At 42.9% G+C, this 21297-nt stretch overlaps 1 protein-coding gene across 14 annotated transcripts in view; it reads left to right on the plus strand.

Annotated features, from left to right (window-relative positions):
- nhsl1b (NHS-like 1b) overlaps nucleotides 1-18643 on the plus strand; it is a 95339-nt gene extending 76696 nt beyond the window's left edge. For 8 of the 14 annotated variants that reach the window (XM_008397781.2, XM_008397783.2, XM_008397793.2 and 5 more), the window contains exons 3-8: nucleotides 2659-2786; nucleotides 6111-6315; nucleotides 7811-7942; nucleotides 9638-12802; nucleotides 13959-14097; nucleotides 17099-18643. In XM_008397781.2, the coding sequence (XP_008396003.1) occupies nucleotides 2659-2786; nucleotides 6111-6315; nucleotides 7811-7942; nucleotides 9638-12802; nucleotides 13959-14097; nucleotides 17099-17744 (4415 nt within the window). In that variant the 3' untranslated portion in view covers nucleotides 17745-18643. Of the gene's footprint in view, nucleotides 1-2658; nucleotides 2787-6110; nucleotides 6316-7810; nucleotides 7943-8666; nucleotides 9244-9637; nucleotides 12803-13958; nucleotides 14098-17098 lie in introns of those variants that run through there. The other 6 variants (XM_008397782.2, XM_008397789.2, XM_008397786.2 and 3 more) reach the window with 4 other exon arrangements.
- The last annotated feature ends 2654 nt before the right edge of the window (nucleotides 18644-21297 follow it).

The raw sequence follows: 21297 nt of genomic DNA on the forward strand, positions 1-21297 counted from the left end.
TTAATATAGACACATGACCCTGCTTACTGCTCCACATTTCTGAATAATCAATACTCTGTGTCCATCTGACACCAATATGAGGCCTTTTCACATGATGAAACTTGCGAGCTGGTTGACGTTAACGAGCTTCCGATTCTTCAGTCATTAGACTAATAAACACTTTATATTATTATCCTAAATATTTACATATAATCATATTCAGTGCCTTCAAGAACTGAATTGCCTGGAAGAAACTTAATCATTTGAGTTCAGCTCCTAGAACAACAGAATACAGGAGAGTTTTACACATTTTCACTAAAGTCTAAAAACCGCTCCACCAGCATACACCTCTAAACACATGTCTGTGTGTGTTTTTTTTTGTTTTTAATCTCCATTTTATGGAAGTTTTTTTTTTTTATGGAAAAATAAACCCATTTTGTATGTGTACAGGAAGTGTAAATAGAGACTATCAGCAGAAATATCTGCGTTGGAGTGGACTGGGCCTAAAACATGGAAAGTGATTACACAAATTAAAGTATGAATGAGTGGCTTGTCCTACCTGCTGCAAAGACAGGGAAAAGGAAGAAGTACAGTTATAATGCATTTACATAAACCGTGGCAATGTTGCACCGTCCTGTAGAAATCTTTGCTTGTGCATTAGAGTATAATTGCTCAGAGTTAATCTGATAATTGTTTAGCGGATTTTGGCAGATTGTTTGTTTTTCTTTGGATAGGTTTGTAAATTCACCAACAAAAAAATAGAGAAGAAATAAGATGTGATGATGTAAAAGTTTAGCTATAAATATGTAAAATACTTCTTAGACAGTGTATCTAGTCATTCTTTAAAACACACTTAACATCTTTTACTTGCTTTATTCCTTTGCTTCTTCCTCCATCCTGCCTAGCAACTAGAAGCACTTCTCTCTGGTGTATTTTTTTTTTATCAGCCATAGCAAATCATGTTCCACCAATCTCTCTCTGTCATCCTCCTAATTACCATCATCCTTTTCTAATTCCCATCTCACTGACTGGCACCTCATCAGCTTGTTCTTACATTAGCTCTGTGAGCTGGCCCCATCAGGCTCCATTAGTTGACAGTATTATACATGCATCGGTGTGTCTCTCCATCGGGGATAGTCTGTAATTAGCTGTGGGGATGAATTAAATATAAAACAGGATCAAAAGGAGGATCTCTGAGGTGCCAAGCTAATAGCAAGGTGGGCGCACTCTGATACGCAGACAGAATTCATCAAGAGGTTCTGCATGTGTATCAAAAACAAACAAATATATAAAGTAAAAGCGTTTTTTTTGTTTTGTTTTTGTTTTCTTTTACATTCGTCTTAATTAGCAAAGCTTCAAAAGGGGTAAAAAAAAATACTTAAAAAGAAGCGGATGCTGGTTGATGTGACATTAAATCGAGGCTCAAGCAAGTTGATTGAAATCGAGTTTTAAGATTTTGAATACATAAGGTGCGCTATACTCAAAAAGTTGTGCGATAAAAAAGCAAAACAAAGGATGCGCTAGTAAAAAAAATTAGAAAACTGCAGACACTGACAAACAGAGCAGCAATGTGTTAAATGCCCCCTGAGTGAACTGGAGGAAGCAGGGGAGAGAGGGATGGTTCTGCCATCTGTGTGTGACAGACTGGAACTGATATCACCTCCTCTGCTTCCACATAAACACGTACACATCTCTTCAGATCTCACACACACACATACACACACACGCACACGCACATCATGTCCTCATGACAGCAGGTGGTGACAAAAAGACACAGAAGCAGCACTTGGCAGAGTACAAAAGGGATCACACTCACACAACTGTCAGATGTGCAAAACAAGCTCAGTTTACAATGTTTTCCTCTTTGGACAACAGAAAATGTTCTTAGCAGATGTGTGTGCCATATAAAATAGGGATGATAGATGAAAAGCTCAATATTTAATGTGTTGTAATCTCAGTGCATTAAAAAATAATTAGTTACTTTGAGTAATTTAAGTCAGAAAAGATTAATCGGTCTCAAAAACCTGTTTGTACTGATTTTAATGATTAGGGTGTTCATACAATGTAAAAACTAAATTCGGTTTCTCGCAAAATAAGAGTATCACATTAGACAAGAATGATTTTTGTATTGATATGGTAAGCAATGGCTCATATTAAATCCTGGGTAGACTGCAGATTTTCCAGCAGACAGTCAACAATATCCTCCATAAGAGAGGTAAGACCTCAAAGGTCAATGCTGAAGAGGCTCATAGTGCTGTGTCCAAGAGTATTAAACGTAAATTCAATGGAAGGAAAAAGTGTGCTTGAAGACAGTTCACAACACCCAAGATTTCTCTTTTTGGGTCATAGGTTATAAAATCCAGTTCAGAGCAGCAAGTGTTTGTATTGCTGGTATTTGAATAAGTTAAAATGATGTTCGGTACCTAGAGAAATACTGTCTATCTCAACAGATCTCCGTTCACCAGTTGTAGCTAAAATTGAGTTAAGTGCCTTGATTTGAGACAAACTCTTTGTAAACTGAAAAGTGTACAATCTTAACATTTCTACTCAAGCTGTAGGAATGCTGTCAGCTGGCCATGAACACACCTTGGTGTCACCTTCTTACAGCCACTGATTAAAAAAACTTTTTTTTTTTTTTTTTTTTTTTTTTTTTTTTTTTAATCTGTCTTTGTCCTCCAGAATGTGATAAGTTGAGGAAAGATGGCTTCCGGAGCTCTCAGTACTACTCTCAGGGTCCCACTTTCTCTGACCCCAAACAGTCCACCAGCAGCCTACAGGATGACGAGGATGATGAAAATGACAGAAAGGTATGTGTGTAGATGTGGAAGTTAACATGCTGAAAATATGCCTTTAACATGGGCAAAGTTGCTGAATTAGCAGTGCGGTGTAAGGTGATTTCTTATTGTGGTCTTTGTGACCACAATAATCCTCTTTGTCTTTGCAGTGTCCATGCTGTGAAACTCACTGATTTGAAATGATTTAATGATCTCAGCATGTCGTAAAGTTCTGCAGAAGCCTGCTATGAACCCTGTAATCAAGCTTAGTCTGCCCTCTAGTGGCTAGAAAGGAAAATACATATTTTCAGACATTTCTGAGTTGCTAATCTATTTAGCTTTTCAGTCATAGTGTCGGTCACTTAATGCTCGTTTTTGTGCAGACTTAGAGTGGTGTGCTTTTTGTTCATAGTGATTTTATTGGAATAATGGAGAACAAAATTAGAAAAAAAAACGGAAATAGAAAATTGAGAAAATACAAACGAGAGCAACAAGGGTTATGAAGATAAACAACGTAAGTTTTCTTTAATACTTGTGATTATTGAACGTATCTTGTAAATGGCGCATTATATAAACAGAATATAGTCTGAAACAGACCAACTATGTTATAACTCTTGGTAGATATGATAAACAGAGAATAAAATAAAATATTTGTATTTCCAAATTTATTTATCCCCGTCCTAACACAATTACGTGGCCGTCAAATTTAAATGACGGCTACGTAAATTTAAATTCTATCATTTAAATTCACGTAGCCGTCCATCAGTCCTACTGAAAGTTAGTTTTAAAAGTGTTAGGTTTGAAGTGTAGCCACAATAGAATTATTTGAAATAAATTCAATTTTAAGCATAAATGTTGTATTTATGCTAAAAAATAGATACGATTGGATAGAGAACTTTAATTTGAGTGTGGAAAAGTATGTGGTTTGGTCATGAAATATATATATTGTTACTCATGTACTCTGTCACCAGTATAAAGTAAATTTTCTGAGTTCTGTATTCATCTCCTTGGACTTTATGTTCCAGCTGACTTCTATTTTGCAGTTTAAGGATGCTTTGACCTTTGACCTTTATAACACCGTTATTGTAACTTGTCAGCCTTTCTCTCGTCATTTTCACTTCTTCACACTAACCTACTTCCAACAGGCCCAGCCATAGTTCCACTCCACTTTTGCCCTCTTTGTCTGCTTGTCGTCCGTTCTGCTGTTTGCCCGCTCATTTCCCTGCCGTCAGTACTTGTTGTCCTGATCCTAACTCAACCTGACAGTCTGTTTAGGAAAGGGAAACTGAGTTCATGTTTAACCTGGAGAAAATGCAGATAACAATCCACTCTTGTTACCAAAGTACCGCTCTGCTTTTTTCCCCCCTAAGATTGCCCTTCACTTGTTCTGTTACCTTGTTTGCCTAATAATCCCTCATTAAGCTCTTCTTTTCCTTTTTTTTTTTTTAGACTTCTTAGAGTTGCATAGAAGGAATAATTGCCAAAATCTGTAACCAGTGATGAGCTCAAACTACTATAAATTATATTAAGGTTTTTAAATCAGTCAGACTTGTAATAATTTAAAATCTATCTGAAGAGTAAATAATTTTCCTGTCCAGTAAAGCACATTGTATAATCCTCGGGATTCAAAATGTATTTAAAGTAAACTCAATAATAAATTTTTCGAGTAAAACTGCAATGCTTAAAATTGATTTCAAAGGATTACCAGGAGCTTATAGCCTAATTCTGATGCCTAACATTATTCTAAGAAGGGAGAACATGAACAAGATGAACCTAAACATCTTGGCCTGTCAACATTGGCAGCACCAGATAGCCAACATGATCAAACTGAGAAAAGTCCTTTACTTGTGGTCAGCGTTTCTTCTTCCTCGCCTCTCAGAATCAACCTGGGTGTGTTTGTGGAGCTTTTTGCCTGAATCGGTTCAGTTAAACTAATCATGCTTCTTTAATGGGTGGAAGGGGAAAAAAAAAAAGCAATCCAAAAACAGTTTCACACAAACTACAGTGAAGAGAGTGTGAAAGCACATTTAGCACTCCAGGCTTAGCGAATTGGAGATCAGCTTCTTTCTGGCTGAGAAAGCTTTTCTGATCAGTGGTGTGTGGACTCCACAAACTGCAGCTAAGCTTAAGATTTATACATTTGCCACACTGAATATTAAACACCGCATTCACTCAAAAGTTTAACACCATTGACAATAAATATTCACTCTGCAAATAGTTAATTATTTTTAAAGCGTTCTGGATCAACAAAATAAGTTAATCTTAAAGGAATTCTGTTTTTTTTCTTACTTTGGAAACGATTACGGGTCTTACTTCCGGTGCCCACCGGCGGTAGCAGTATTTCATTGTAATTAATAGGATTTTTGGCTAATCTATATTCATGATGGAAGTTGCATCTCTCTTTTCGGTTAATATTATATTAATATTAGCAAAAACACTAGATTTCGCTGCTCCCCATTAGCATTAGCCTTTTCCCTAAAAATAGATTTTAGCTATTTTTCTTCTTTATTAGTCACTCTTAGTATACTGAATGGAGGAAGTAGATGTAAAACGATATGCTAGCGATGCCCCACATGCTATTGACAGCATTTAGGCTAATGTTAGCAACTTGGCTCATTTTAACTTGTACACTAATTTTAACATACAGAATGTCATAAGTCCATGTTACTCAACATGCTTGTGATTCTCCACATGCTATCGAGTACATCGCAGCTTACTTTAGCATTGATGCTAATTTGTAGCATCAGAACGCTGGGTTCCAACCGATGGGCACACTTTGGCAGGCCCCATTTAAATTTCTTCAGAAATGTTCTATTTGTTCCATATCACCCTCCCCCTAGATCCAGTACAAACAAACGGAGCTTGTGTGACACCATGAATGTGGAGGGTTTTCCTCTGGATGAAAACACAAAGATGTTAAAATGACTGATTTGCTGGTGACTAATGGCTCGATTTAACATAGCTGTCTGTTCCCCTGTGCGATTTTACGATTGAGGGCTCTTAGTGTTCCAGCTCAGTTGACTGCCTGACTGATTCTATCTCTCTCCTTGCTGCTGGCCTGCAGCTTTTATTGCGCCATCTTCAGCTGTTTGGTCAACAGACTGATTTCATTTGGATCCGACTGATCATAAAAAATCTTTATAGCACCAGAAACCTCTTAAAGGTCAATCCACGAAGAGCCCTCAATCGATGATTTAAGACAAGTATCTGGAGTTTTTTTTTCATTTCCAGTCACATTTTTTTTTTCCCCTCCCGTGTTTTGTCACACTAGTTCCTGCTGCTTCTCACCGTTCCTTTTAAACTTCGTATTTTCCGCCGCATTAAACTTTCCTTTTTCGTTTTGTTGTCCTCCTCCAGTCGATAGCTTCGTCAGCGGAGGATGACAAATCTCAGCTCTCCGTGAGATCCCCGACGCCGCAGGTTGGGAGCGAGGCGGGGGAGGCATCTGAAGTCGACGGGCAGGTGGTATGGAACAAGGCTCCGCCCCTCCCGACCCCGGAGGAGAAGATGAGGCAGGCGGCTCAGGCCGTGCCCACAGATGTGGTGCCCATCAACATTACAGGTGTGTTACATTGTTTTCTTATAGCTGAGAAGGGAAACAAGTTCCCTCGCCTGTTCTTTCTTTGTCTCTCTGAGCTGAATAGAAACCAATCAGGAACTGTATCGCATCACTTAGGCAAAAAATAAATAAATAAATAAAGCTGTCGGTCACAGAGGTTTACTGTCCATCTCCTATTCCATCCTATCTGAATGGGTTTGACCTTCACCTTTCCTCTGTGCATGTCTGAGTGAGTGTTTGTGTGTGAAAATCTGTTGACAGCCTATCCAGAGGTTGAAGATTCTTGCTGACTTTGTCAGATCCCTATCGTTTTTGACACACGAACACACAGCAAAACATGTTGACATAACACTGTTGGCATGTCATTTGTATTTCACTGCCTTCCAATAGGAACATCTTATTTAGCAAGATTTGGTGTTTAAAACAAATGGAAGCGTTTCTATTATTTGTATTTTTCCACTATTCATTATTCACCTACAGCTGCTCCTGCAGACACTAATCAGAGCCTAATCTGGTCTCATTCCACTCATTTAGCATTGACTTCAGCTGCTGTCACTTCAGGTTGCCGAGCGAACTTCCAAAGCGCACATGCAGACTCGTGGAGAGATCAGAGACTTTACCGTCACTTTGAGGAGAAGCCTGAGAGACACTATCTGGCCTCCTATCAAATCCTGCTTCTCTGACGCTACGCAGCTTGTCACCAGCTAGCCACACAGCACAGAGAAAGGGAGTTTACTCTGACATTTCAGTCTTCCTGAAGGGAAACTAGACAGAGAGTGAGAGGGGAACGAAGCACTGTCTGTGTGAATGTGCACACCTCATGTCATGCTGTGTCTGCCATTTGCATGTTTTCTTTTTTTTTTTTTTTACCTTTATCTGCCTCAGTTGCTCACATTTAAAGAAATAAACATTAACCAATTGCCAAACCATTTTGTTGTAAAGAACTTTGCAATTATTACATGATAAACATATTTTTTTATTATATTCACTCAAATTTAGATGTTAAACTTCAAGTTTTGGGTTTTATCTTTATCAAACATCCTTAAGAACTTTTTGCAGCTTTTAAAGTTTTTGTTTTTTTTTAATAATCTGAAGCTGCTATGTGATTCTAAATTGCTTATAAATGTGTAATAGTTATAGATTAAGTGAATAATTACAATGCATTTAATGCATTGGCATTATTGTGTATATTTGCTCTCTGCAAAAATACAGTTCAGAAATTCTGGTTAGATTTAAGTCTCAATTATACATTTGGTAGATTAAATTTATCCGTTTTTAACGCTTTAAGAATATATTTAAGTTAATAAGAATGAAACAACATAACAAATACTTTAATGTTTGAACTTACTCTCGCTTCCTGACTTGTTAATGTTGCATGTTGAGCTTTTCAAAAACCCTGGATCCCTCTGCATGTCGTTGAGTTTGTTCCTTCTGACTAACCGAGTGCTGTTTGCCTGTGTGTCTTGCCTGCCTTTGCTCTCGCCCTCCCGGCCTCCAGGGGCAGTGTTTGACCGCCAGGCGAGCATCCGGCGCTCCCTCATTAACACTGACACCGTGCCCCGCCGGCCCAAGAAGGTCAAACGCAGAAAGACTATATCAGGGCTGCCTGACAACATCAACCAGGAGCTAGGTACGGATCTCTGCGGAGCCCTCTGTGCTAACTCTCTGCATGAGCATCCTGCACTCTGTCACAGCCATTGAAAGCTTCTCTCTCTCTTTTTTTTTTTAACCAACATAGCCATGCCGGGTGGGTTATCTTTTCTTTTTTATATAAAGAGAGACAGTGTCTTGCTATAGTCATCTTACCCCTTGAATTATTTCATCCCCCACTTTGAAAAACACTGAGCTCTTCACAGAACCTCTGAATTTATACTGAGATTAAATAAAACATACTCTATTTATTAATTAGGTGACTTCTAAAGGTCATTGGTTGCATTGAATTTTATTTAGAAGGGGTAGACCACACTTTTCAGATTTTTCCTTGTCAAACATTTTATCCAAGGAAAATGTTTTGGAATTTCCTTCCAATTTCAAGATTGGTCACAGCTTTTTATGTTGGCCTGTCACATAAAATCCCATTATATTCCATTGACATTCATGGGTGTAATGACAAAATGTGAAAAAGTTCAATGTGTATGAATTTTAAGTTACTGGTAATTGACAAAAGCCACGCAGCTGCTCATATTTCAATGTTGGAGTTCTGCTCTCCTCCACCCAGTTAAACTGAGCCTGCGGCCAGCAGCCAGTTATAGAGGCTGCAAGTCTTTTTTGTGGTTATAATTTACCTTTTATAGAGTTTTTTTTTTTTTTTTTAAGTCTACTGACATTGAGTGTTTTGTTTCTGGAAATTGTGCTTCAGAATAAATGACTCTCCAAGATCTGAACCATTCCTATAAAAAGGTTATATGCTTCTCTAACCTTAGTTACTCTTCTGGTTGTTAAGCGACACTAAGCTCTTTAAGCTGACACAGTGTTCTGACAGTGCAGCATGACTAATGTTTACATTTCCCTCAGTTGTCACATGATTGCAGCATTTCATGTCCTCATTTCTTTCTTTGGTCACCGAGATCAATCAGGATAGATCGGAACGGAGCTTTAAAGTCTGGTTAGTGCCTCCTTTGACTACAGCGTCTGAGAGCTCGCTCCGGGGAAATTGTCCCACTGCTGTGTCTCCTCCCTCCTTTAGCACTGGAGCTGCCTGCAAAGTAGAGATGTAGCTTAATCTATCTATTGCAGCAGAAGCAGCAGCCAGGCTGTCAGTCCAGCTTTTAGCGAAGGAAGGGAGAGGGTGTATGCGTGGTGAGGAAGGAGAAAGGAAAGTACGCAGGAGTGAGTGCGCGAACACAAACATCAACAGGAGAACCGCCATAAATGAAATTAGACATCCTCTCTCTGTACATTCACTCCTCAGACTGTGCACAAGCCAGTATGGTTAGTATGCGTTTTTTTTTTTTTTTAGTATCTTCATTCGGTGCATGTTCTTGGGTTTCTGATCTTGGAGGAGCATGTTTGCAATGCACGCTCGTGTGTCTTTTGTGTAAATGTTAATGCGGGTGAAGTGGTCGGTAATCTATTAGGCTGAGCTACAATAAGATTCAGAGAGGAAGTGTAGTGGAGAGTGTCTCCCATCATCATTTCCTCGTTAATGACAAAGACCAGATTCTGTTAACGCATGCGACAAGGTTACGCTAAATCAAATTAGTAATCTCGTTTTGTGACCAGTTCATCTGAAATCCGGTCCGATGAGAAGAAGGCTTTGTTGAACCGGAGAAAAGATATTTCACCATCACATGTTTCTTTTTTTTTTTTCCTCCCCCCCACACAGCAGTTAAAGGGCGAGGCGGAGAACTTCGGCCACAGTCCATGTTCATCCCAGGACAGTACTCCACTCTGGGCCGAGTGGGGAGCGTCAACTCAACTCTCCGACATTCAGAGACCAGAGACTCGAGCTGCCAGACGGAGGAAGTGAAGATCGTCCCCCCGTCTATGAGGAGAATCCGGGCGCAGAGAGGACAGGGGATTGCCGCTCAGATGGCCGGCATATCTGCTTCCTCTTCCACGGGAAGCATCTCCATCTCCAGCAGCGACAGCTCGGGGGTCGTAATGATGCCCCATCTGTTTAACGGCGACTTCTCCCGTTTTCACAGCCTTCCTCGACAAGGTGCCAGAGTGTCCCTCAGTGCTGATCCCATCTATAGCAGCACGCCCAAAAGACCAGAGGACCAGCCTCAGAGGCAGATTGGGAAGCTTCAGGTTGACGACACGGTGGTACACATGAGGAATACTCCGAGGATGAACTCTTTACCCAGGCCCAAGTCTCAAGAAGTGAGGGGGACGCACCCTGGTGAGTGGGGTGGCAGCACAGCTTGCGTCGTCTCCCCTCATGCTGCTTATTCCACTTCCTACATCCCCAATGCCACGCTGTCTAGCTCGACCGAAGTGATTAGCCTCAAGACCTCCAGTCAGTCAGTTGCAGCTTACCCCATGTCTCGAGCACTCAGCCAGGCTTCCTCCACCAACTCCGACCATTTGATGTCCAGTCCAACCGCTTTCAGCCACAGCCCAGCCTTGGCCACTTCCACCCCCACGCACACACCTCAGGACATTTGTCTCACACCTGCCAGGCCAGCTAGTGAGTCGGGTCACTCAGACAGCAGCATCCACAGCCGCAGCACCCTGGCCCCCACTCCACCGTCCTGCCTACCAGAAGAGAATTGGATCTACGACACACCTGAAAATGTGATGACTCCACACCGCACCCTGACCTCCAGCTGCTCAACCCCAATCAACCAGCTCTACAGCAGCTTGGAACACTCCTCCAGGACTACCACCGACTCAAGCTCCCTCTACTCTCAGGATAACGATGGGTACTACACCTCTATGCACCTGGATTCGGGTCTACGCTCCCGAAGTCACGGTAGCGGGCAAGGCGCCACAGCTGGGCGAGCCTCCAGACACAGCATGTATGAGTGTCGCGAGATAGTCGGTGAGGAAGACTCTGGAAGCCTCTACAGCGACCGCTCCCTCTCCCGCAGCATCTCCCTCCGCAAGTCCAGGAAGCCCCCGCCTCCTCCGACTCGCACAGACTCTCTGAGACGCAAGCCTGCAGCAAAGAAGCCCCTAGGAGGCGTTGCCGCCATTAGCGGTGCTAATATGCCGAATGGCAGTATGCTCAGTGAGACTTTGATTGCTAGCTTGCAGCAAAGCTTACAGATGGGACTGAGAGAAGGAAAGGGAAAGGGTGCTTCGCCCTCCTCACCATCGCACAGTCCAAGCAGTGACTATGATGACCCTTGGGTGATGCGGTCACGCAGTCAGAGCAGCATCAGTGCAGGTAGCTCTGCAGCCTCGCTTGCAGCCAGTGCCAACGGTGTTGGCATACCAAGCGTGTACTCTCTCTGCCACGTCACGCCCACCCCCAGTGACACCAGCAGCTTGCGTTCTGACTATGCCGAGTCCTGGGGATACTACTCAGACTACCCGCGTAGCCAAGTTGACCAGAGGGTCCAGACACCTCCTGGCCACGCTGCAGATAGGGTCACAGCTGGGGGTCATCCAGGAAAGTTTCAGAAAGCAGGTCAGACCCAGGGGGCTCCATCTCAGGAAGTAGAGGTGTCTGCAAAAAGCAAACCCTCCAACTCCTCACCGGACCGGGTGCACAGACTCACCTCCCCATCCAGCGGCTATTCCAGTCAGTCCAACACCCCCACAGCTGGAACGCCGGTACCCGCATTCGTCAGGTCCATGTCTCCGTTGGGCGGAAAACCTAGACCGAAAGTCCCGGAGAGAAAGTCGTCTCTCCTCTCCTCGGTTTCTGTCTCATCCTCCTCTACATCGCTGTCCTCCAACACCTCAGACAGTCTGAAGTGCTCTGGTCCCCCTCCACCACCTCCGCCACTGCTGTTCTCCTCCTCAGCTCCCACCACCCCTCTCAATGCACCTCCACCCTTCCCTCCCCCTCCAAGTTCTACTCCTCCACCTCCGCAGGATACTTCTTTCCCTGCTCACTCCACTTCCCCAGAGTTCCCTCCTCCACCGTCCCCAGACATGCTAATCCATACCAGCTCATCTTTCAATGGGAGCCTCAGTCCACCCCCTCCCCCGCCTCTCCCTGCCATAGGGCCCCCTCCACCTCCTCCACTTCCTGCTTTTGCTTCAGTGTATACCTCTCCTCCTAAGACAGCAAAAGATCCTCCTAAGGCAGATCTTTCCAATAGCCCCTCAAAGTCGCCCAAACCCTTGATCACCCCGTTTGCGCTGCAGAGTGTTCAGCTTCGCTCAGTTAGACGGCCAGAGAATGAACTCAACAGTAAACCAGACAACATCGAAACATGTCTGGAAACCATTTTGGGTCTGAAACATCAGGACCAGGAGTTGTCTTACTCTCAAGGTCATCCCACTGTACTGACCTCGTTGACTGGCTCACCAGAACAGGATTTGCTCAAGACCCCGCCGTCACCTGTGTCGCAGCTTCTGGAAGAGCTGTCACTGGACTGCAGTTTCACAGATGAAACACCAGATGGCGCTCCCGTCAACGGGGAAACCGAAGAGCAGAGTTACCGTATGCTAAACGGTGAGGAAAACAAGGAACGTAGCTCCCCCATCAAACAAAAGCCCCCAGCCGTCGCCAAGAAACCCAAAGTTTCTCTGATATTACCGTTTAGCACAGGCGAACATGTCCAGCCGCAGCTTCGGGATGCAACTCCTCTAACCCAAGCAGATGACCAAGTGGATGCACCACCCAAGCAGATAGAGGAGGAGGTGATAGAGGAGAGTGAGGAACAGGAAGAGGAGGATACTCAAGAAAGCTTTGAGCTGTCAGGGAGAGGTGAGACATCACCAGACCAGGATGACTCCTGCTGTACAAGTGAAGACACAAGTGTCGATCATGAACTTGCAAATGGAGAGGCTTTTGACGACGAAGAAGAGGAGGAGGAAGACGGACTGAGTAGCACCACTGGGTCCATCAGCTCCAAGGATGATGATATAGGTGGGTCTCAATTCAATTTTGTATTCATTTTTAACAGGATAGACTCTAATGCCAGAAACTTCAACACTTAAGCTTTATTTGTTAATCTTCTATGGTTAGAAGTTGAGCTGCTGGCTGCTGTTTGAGTTGAAATTATTCTTATTTTTTTTCTGGTTATGAAAACTGAACGTTGCGGCTTATCACTGGGCCAGCAGTGCTGCTGCATAAAATCAGACTTTCTGCTTTACACACACTTCCTTTTTTCCCCACCCATCCCACCATGCTCTCTCTGGAAAGTTCCAACAAAGGTTGGAAAATCATGGATTTTCCTTTCAGATCTGAAGTGTAAAAAAAAAAAAGAAGTGAAAATAAAAAGTGTGAAAAAAGAGAGCTGCAAATATAATTGTGTTACCAGACTTGATTTCAAAACTCATTGTCTAAAAGTTGCATTTAGCTTTTCCTCCATCCTTCAACCCATCCATCCAACTATCTAATCTTTAACCCATCTGTCAGGGCATTTATTTATACATCTGTCCTGCTCTCCATCCATCCATCCATCCATCCTACTCTTATTGAGCCTTCTGTATGCCTTTAATTCCTTTTTGTTTAAAACTTTAAGAATAGGCTAAAAATAGACTGAGAACTTGATATTTGAGTCTGCAAAAGGGAATTATAAACCACTCTCAGTCCAAATATCCATTTTCTCTTCCTTTTTTTTTTCTGGGCTATTCTTCCATACTCCGTCTCCCTAAATCAGTCCTTTCTGGCCCGCTCCACCCCTCCTCCCCTCTCTCTCTCTCTCTCCGTATGAGGTAAGGATGGGGGCACGTGTCCCAGGGGAGACGCTGTTTTGTGGTTGGAGGGGAGATCGGCGGGGGGAGGGGCTACATGGTGGTGTGGAGGGAGGGGAACTGATCCTGTAGAGAGGATGAAGGGGAGGACGGGGCGAGTGTAAACTGACTGCAGGCAGTTGATGCTCAGACCTGAGCGAGGGAAGGATGAGAAGGCGACGTATGGAGTGGAGGAGAACGTAAGAGGACAGTCAGGGATTCCACCCCTTTGGATATCGCCAGGTTAAAGCCACAAGATGGAGACATGACTGTTTTTTTTTTTTTTTTGTCTTGTTTGTTGTGTGAAGATGTAAATAAGTTGCCTTTTTCCCCCTCCTCGCCCTCAGGTGAGGTTTTTGAACCCAGCACGGCTGAATCGTCTCCGGCCCCGTCAGCGAACGGGGCGTCCGAGAAGAACATGGTGACCCCTACTCCATCCGCTACCCGACCCAGAACCACAGAGGACCTCTTTGCTGTGATTCACAGGTAGGAACTCATCACAACTCCCCACAAATCTCAGGGTCCAACTTCAGAAATGTAATTCGTTCTCCTCTTATTTATCGCTCCTGCTTCCGAACCTTCTGTTCAACATCCAATTCCCTCATCCCCACAAACCAATGAGCTCCTTTCCTCTCCATCACCCTTCAGGACTCGATTTCTTTTCCTCCGCCTCCACCCCTTCACCTCTCCGACATAAGTTTACCAATCCAGCACCGTCCAGCGTTGAAGCAAGCCTTTTCCGGGCAGTTTAACGACGAGAGGCGATATTTCAGAAGCCGAAATGAGTCATTAAATGTTCATGAAGGCATCTGTGTTCATTTAGTCACATTATCATTGCTCACTCTCAACAGGAGAGGAGGGGAAAAAAAGACAGTTTCTTCATTTATTATTAACTATTGAACACCCTCAAGTCCTAATCTAGGTTAGAGGCCACTGGAGACTTTCCCATCTTCAGTCTTCACGTTTCTGCTCTCTGTGACACATTCTGCATACGTTGCTCTGCCTTGCTCCGCATAAATATCCCATGCAGCCCGCCAGTTTGTGCTCCACGGTCACGTGCGTCGGCAGCGGCAGTCGGACTTCTCCCCGAGCTTCACAGCGTTTCATTTTCGCAGGATTTGATCTCCGCTCAGAAGAGGGGGTTTTCGGTGCGTTTATGGCACCCGTTGCGTCACGTGTACAAGAGTGGTGGTGTGTTGTTGTCATGCAGCCTAATTAAAGATGAAGACTGCATGCGGCTTGCAGGCGAGTTATTTGTATTTGTTTGGCACACTCCTCCTCCACAACACCTCGGGGGGGACGGAGCGTAAAGAATAATTTCACATTACGATTTCTGGAAGTGCTAGACATTTAGAGATTTGTTTTTACACCTGTTAATGATCACAATTGGAGGTTTTTAGCAGCTAAATGGGCAGAAATTTAAAACAAATTGGACATTTTGAGGCGACACATGTTCAGTGACTGTTTCTTTTTCCTAGGACGATAAAGATGTGTGCAGCAGGTTGCTTAATAGAGGTAGTAGTGTCGAGTAAAAAGAAGATGGATTCATTAACCTCTATCGCTAACCTCTATCTGATTTTTATTAAGTCAAATATTAGATTTGAATCTAAGGCTTTTGATCATCAAAGGAAAAAAAAAAATACTGAATTTTCAACGCGATCGCTGACTGGAGACGGTAAAGGAAAAATTAGCCGAGTTTAAACTCTGACCAAGCAATTGAAGCTGGGAGACACCAAGTTATTTTTAGCTTTCACATCTGGTTTCTGTGGGGTTTTTTTTTTATTTACTGATGAACATCCTGTGTGAAAAGTCTTCAGAGCCCAAGCAGAAAACTTACCTGAAATAAAACACTCCAAACCGGCCAGCGGGAAGAGATCGATGGCGTGCTCGGAGCTCGGTCTCATATTGCACATGTGTTCACCTCTAGAACCGTTGATGCTGTTCAGTTTGCCGTTATCACGGTCCGCCGAATTCAGCTTCCCTATCTTATGCAATGCTCAAGTGACCACAGCGACTTGAAGAGGGAGGCTGCAGGGATGAGGTCGAATTTAGGCCAAAAATGCATTTTGAAGTGAGATTCTTCCAATAATCGATCATGTTTTCAGTCCTTCCTCTTATGACCTTCAGCGAGAGCTTTATTTTTTATTTTTTATTTTTTTTCCTCCTGTTTCTAAATGGAGGATTTTTTTGCGAAGACTGGAGGATTACAGATTCCACATATGTCCTTCACATATCGGTACCTTGAGCATCAGGTTCCCGCTCTGCATTTTCAATGCATTTAATTACGTTCTCACAGGGGCGCTTGGTAGGCGTACTGGGGGCATGGGATCAGACTCTTTTAAATAAAACATTTACTCTTAGTGTTCTGATTTTAATCACTTTGGTCTAAATGGAAATTTTACTCTGTTACTATTTAGTGGTGCACAGCAGACAAATATATCCTGTAACTCTGTAAAAAGGTTCTGGAGATCCCCACCGGTGCTTGAAATCCTTAAAGACGCTGCAGTTGAACCTGGTGTTTTCTTTGTTTTAAAAGTGCTTAAATTTTGAGTAAAGTGTTTAAGATTGCTTAAAATTGTCCTTTTTTTAGTGTTGCTACCAAAACCTAACAACTTACTCTTGTTTTGAATTGCTAACTTGGTTAAGCAAATCAATAAAACTGCTTTGGGTAGATTAATCATTATTTCTAAGTAAGAATTGCGTAAAGCGCTTAAACCAGTTTTTTTTTTCTTGTTTTTTTTTTTTAAATATCTTTACTCATTAAAATTAGTTGAATTCTATCAATTTCTAGATTATTTCATCTGAAACTAACATTAAAAATAATTATATTAATTTTAACTTATTCCAGTTTGTATTGACTTAATCTTTAGACAAAGCAGCAAATATGTGACTATCTAAAATTTATTAATAAAACGGAAGAACAAAACATTAACTCAGAGAGTCTCCTTGAAAGTACCAAGGTTCTGCCGTCTCAGAGGTGCAACAAACCTGCTGTAGTTTTCCTTCTGCAGTGTAGAGCAAGGCTGCAAAGTGCTGATGAAAATATAGCAGAGAGGTGAGAAGGTACAAACGGTGCTCTACAGAGTTTCTACATTGTTTTATACATAATTATTTCCATTTTCTTTCTTAAAAGGCGTAAATTGATTCGATTGTTCAGTGCAAAAGGGAAGTTTATTAGTCTTTGAGGGGACGTTATTATGATTATTATGACATTATCGATACATTTCTTGAAAAAGGTCTCAAAACAATATTTGTTGTCCAGCAAAATTTGTAGTAGTGGCCGGCGTATGCAGAGTAGCAAACAGCCCTGTCTGAAGAAATTTACTGACAGGCACTGAGCGATACCTGAAATCCCCTCAATTTTTATATAGTTTTACATGTGTTGTACTTAGGTTAATGTACTTGTTGTTGTTGTTGTTAATTTAACCCTTGAACTCATCGTTCCTCTAAACATGTAGTGAAGCCAAAGTCGTCTTTGTGTCCGCAGGTCCAAGCGGAAGGTTCTGGGACGTAGGGAGTCTGAAGAAGAAAAATCCCGAACTGGTAGTCAGCCCCAGTCTCCACCGTCGACCCCCACCAGCCTGTCTCCGGGGTCATCGCTGCCCCGCCACGCGGGCTCGATCCAGCGCAACCTCCGCAAGACCTCCACCAGCAGCGACTCCTTCAAGGCCCTCCTCCTCAAGAAGGGAAGCCGCTCCGAGACCAGTTTCAGGATGTCTGCCGCCGAGATGCTTCGCTCCACTGACCCTCGCTTCCAGCGAACACGCTCGGATGGCGCGTTGGACCCCGCTCTGGGTTCGCCCACTTCGCCGATGACCCCCAACAGCCCCTCCGGCTCTCCCAGCCGAGGCAAGAGGGCATCCGAAGTGGAGTGGAGCCGCTACGAGGGTCCGTCGTCGCCGACGTCCTCGCCCTACTCGATGGGCATCTCAAAGTACGGACGCTCTCGCACGCCGCCGTCTGCCGCCAGCAGTAAATACAACGCCCGGAACAGAATCCTCAGCAGCCCCATGACCGTGATCTGCGAGCGCGAAGGAGAGCTGGCTGAGAGCGAGAACGGAGAAACTGCCGAAGATCTGTCCAACCCAGCGGTCTGGACTCTCCCCGTGCTCACAGACTCCAATGGCACTTGAAGAGCTGAGCTCACGTGGAACATAACCTGGAAAGGGGGTCCGAAGAGGGGCCTCCCCGAGCTCCAGCCCCCTTTGCGCTGCCTCTGAAGGAGGGATCTGATGCCGGTGGTCACCTGATCACGAACCACACAAACCTGTCTGAAGTGGGGAAAAATGGCTCTGCTCCTCTGATTTCATTCAGTCTTCTAGTGACTCACCTCCTGTTAAAAGAAGTGTTTCTTTAACATCTGGTGTCTTTTTATTTAAATGTTTTAATCATCCCTCTAGTTTAATTAGAGAACAAGCATTTGAGGACAAGCTAAGGTAAATTGAAGGAATCAGAGTTGTAAACATTTGACTTTGCAGCTGTGGTTTTTGAAAAGACTGGAATGTAAAGACGTGGTTTTTGCTCAGCTTGTAAAAACTCAGTTTCTGTGTTTCGCTGACTGGCTTTAGAAAGTGACTGAGAGCAGCACCGTTTACAGAGTCACAGTGAATGGAGGACCAGGTACAGCAGACAGACAGACTGACGGTACACCTTCAACTGTAGAAACACCAGCTTTTTTACTTTGTGCTCGCAGCTCCGCCGTTAATGTGTTGAGTGGTCCACTGGACGTGCAGAGGGGCTCAGTGCTGCCACCTAGAGATGGGATCAGTGAGGACGATACCAAGACTGGATGAAAAAATAAAAAACAAATCTTGACTTTTAGTTTGTAGACTTTGCACTGTGCATAGATCTGTTTCTGTTTGTGACTTTGAATTATGTTTTAAAGATCGTTTTAGTTATGAGTTGTGTTTGGGAGTTAAATATGAACCTGTAAATGTATATTAAAAGATCTTATTTTATTGTCCAGCTCTTTTAGTTTTCATGTGGGTAACCAAAGAGTTTATTATTAAACAGAACTGGCTGTTAATCTGAACTCCGCCTGAGGGTGTGTTTTTGTCTGGCAACAAATCTGTTTGATGTTTGTAGAGCTTAAATGATTTCTTTTACGATGTCTGACTAATTGTTTTACAAACTATAAAATTTTAGAGCCTGGTGTTTACTTTTACATCGTTTATTTCTCGTTGCAGGGCGTTGGGATTTTGTTCCTTATTCATTATAAGGGGGGTTACTTCATAGTTCTCATGTCAAATTTCAGTACTCTATACTTTACATTTAGATTGCTGTATAAATACAAAGAATTACTTTGGCAATAATTTTCTGTGCTCGGGAATTAAATATGTAACATGGATGGTCGAATGTTGGACGATGGATGGATGGATGGATGGATGGATGGATGGATGGCTCAAAGATGGATGGTTGGATGAAGTATAGATTGATTGACGAATGGATGGTCCCGTTTTACAATGGACTGATGAACCAACAGATGATGGATGTATGCAAAACTTGGACAACTGGACTGAGAATACAATCTGGAAGTGCAGGACCTGGAAAAAACACTAGAACTCCATAGATTTCCAGGTTGCTTAGGAGCCGTTGAGCGCAGGCTTGTAGTTTGATACAGACATTTCTGTTAATATTCCTCCTACTGCTCCTGTCCTCATTCCTGACTTGTGTAAATCTGTTTCTGGGGCTCACAGCTGGGTAAATATGCTCCCTTCAGATTTATGAACCGAACTGACAGGCGTGTGATGTACCAGCCGTACCAGCCTGTGTGCCTCTCGGCCTGTGTGTGGCGATGACCGAGTTCTTGTCTCGTGCTTGGATACATCTCAGTTCTGTGGCTTTGTTAGCAGATAGGGGTGGGAGTGAAGTGCCAGGCTCCATTCGTACGTCTGTAATAATAATTTAAAAAAAAAACAAGGTGATATTTAAATATGTCAGTTCTCTCTGTGTGTGATGCAGAGCCATCTGGCTGCCTGACGCACCAAATCATATCCTCATTAGCGCCGTGGTCATGCCACGCTCCTCTGTCATCTGGAAAGCTCAGCCCCCTCCTCTCCTTCTTCCTCTTCTGTGGGGTCATCAGTTACATCTCCTCCTGGTCATCCTCGTTAGGGATCTGAGCAACAGTGAGCCGTTCTGACTCAACACTGTCCACACGTTCGGTAAAAAACTAAAAAAAAAATTTTTTTTAAAAAGCCCTCTGGAAGGTATTCTCAGAGGAAAAGAAAAACCGATCTCCTCATACAGTTTTGAGTGATTCAGCAGTCACCTGTCCTCCACAAGCTGCCTCCATCTGGCCATCAGATGGGAATCAATACCCTCCCCTTCCGGCTATGATCACACTCCAGACGCTTCCTGCTGTCCTTCTGTTAGCACGTGCATCTGCGCGGCATCTTCACAGGGTGTGACTAAAAAAAGAGATCAGCAGAGTAATCTGGAATATTTCCAGCCATGCGACACACTGCAACCTGGTCAACATGCTGCTACGGTTCCCCAGTGTTGGAAAACTAGTCGGTGTGTATGTGCCGTTTGAATTGTTGATAACTTACCTTGTTTTTTTCTTCTTCTTCCTCCAGGAGATGCTAGTGGATTTTAAAAATGTACGCGTTAAACGTGTTAAAATCTCCAAAGGCTTTTAGGGAAATTTGATGTCCTGTTTTTCCTTGTGTAGCTGGTTTTTTTAGTCGTGCTTCAAAGAGAAATATTTCACTCTGAGGTATTGGCACATATGATATGAGATTTATCAGGTTTTAATACATGCAAACTCATTTGTGTAAACTTTGTCACATTTAGATGATGAATTAAAACAAACACTGAGCATAACATAAGAAAAATGTGCTGCACGTCATGTCATTGATAAATGGATTACCCAACATGATTTATGCATAAAGTACATAGCCAGGGTTTCTACACTGTCTGGGAAATTATTAAATTTGAAGTATTCTACAGGTCAGAATAAGGATGGAAAAAGATTAGCATGGCTGATCTTTCAAGATACTTAAATTTTCAAAACTTTATTTCTAATCATGTAGTTAAAATTTTTACATCCTTTTATCTGTTTGTTCTTCCCTCCTTTTGTGTGTTCATCAGTCCAAATATGTATGTCAGCCATTTGTCCATCCATAGCCAGCTGGAACGTCATCGACCACACAGTAATTATCCAATGACAGGCTTGTAACTGTCTATTGAATACAGGCAACAACTTTCAAGTTTCAGTTAATTCTTCACCAATTCCTCCACAGAGAGGCAGCTAAAAATGAACCAACAGATGATGGATGTATGCATCTCTCTGGCATTGAGATTAAAACAGGAAACGTCACTCTGTATTCGTTTCCAGCATTAACGCTACACCTCAGTGGGCAACTTAAATTACATTAAACTGAGACTGAGTTTGTGCTCTAAAGGAGAAAAACAAAAGAGACACACAAAAAAACAAATTCTGCTGAATATCTGAACATGATATTGGGAACAATGCAGCCATAAATAAAACGAGTGATTCAGCAGAGACAAAGCTTAGGAAGACGAGGGCAACACGAACAGCGGCGAAGATCTGATCCGGCCGATAAAAGGTCACCATCGTCGGGAGTGTGGGGGGCAATCGGAACGTTTTCACATCACGAATTAAATGTCACCAAATGAATTGTGGAGGTAAATGTAATAAAAGTAAAAAAAAAACAAAACATG

The sequence above is a fragment of the Poecilia reticulata genome, linkage group LG21, assembly GCF_000633615.1.
Source record: "Poecilia reticulata strain Guanapo linkage group LG21, Guppy_female_1.0+MT, whole genome shotgun sequence".
Classification (NCBI taxonomy): domain Eukaryota; kingdom Metazoa; phylum Chordata; class Actinopteri; order Cyprinodontiformes; family Poeciliidae; genus Poecilia; species Poecilia reticulata.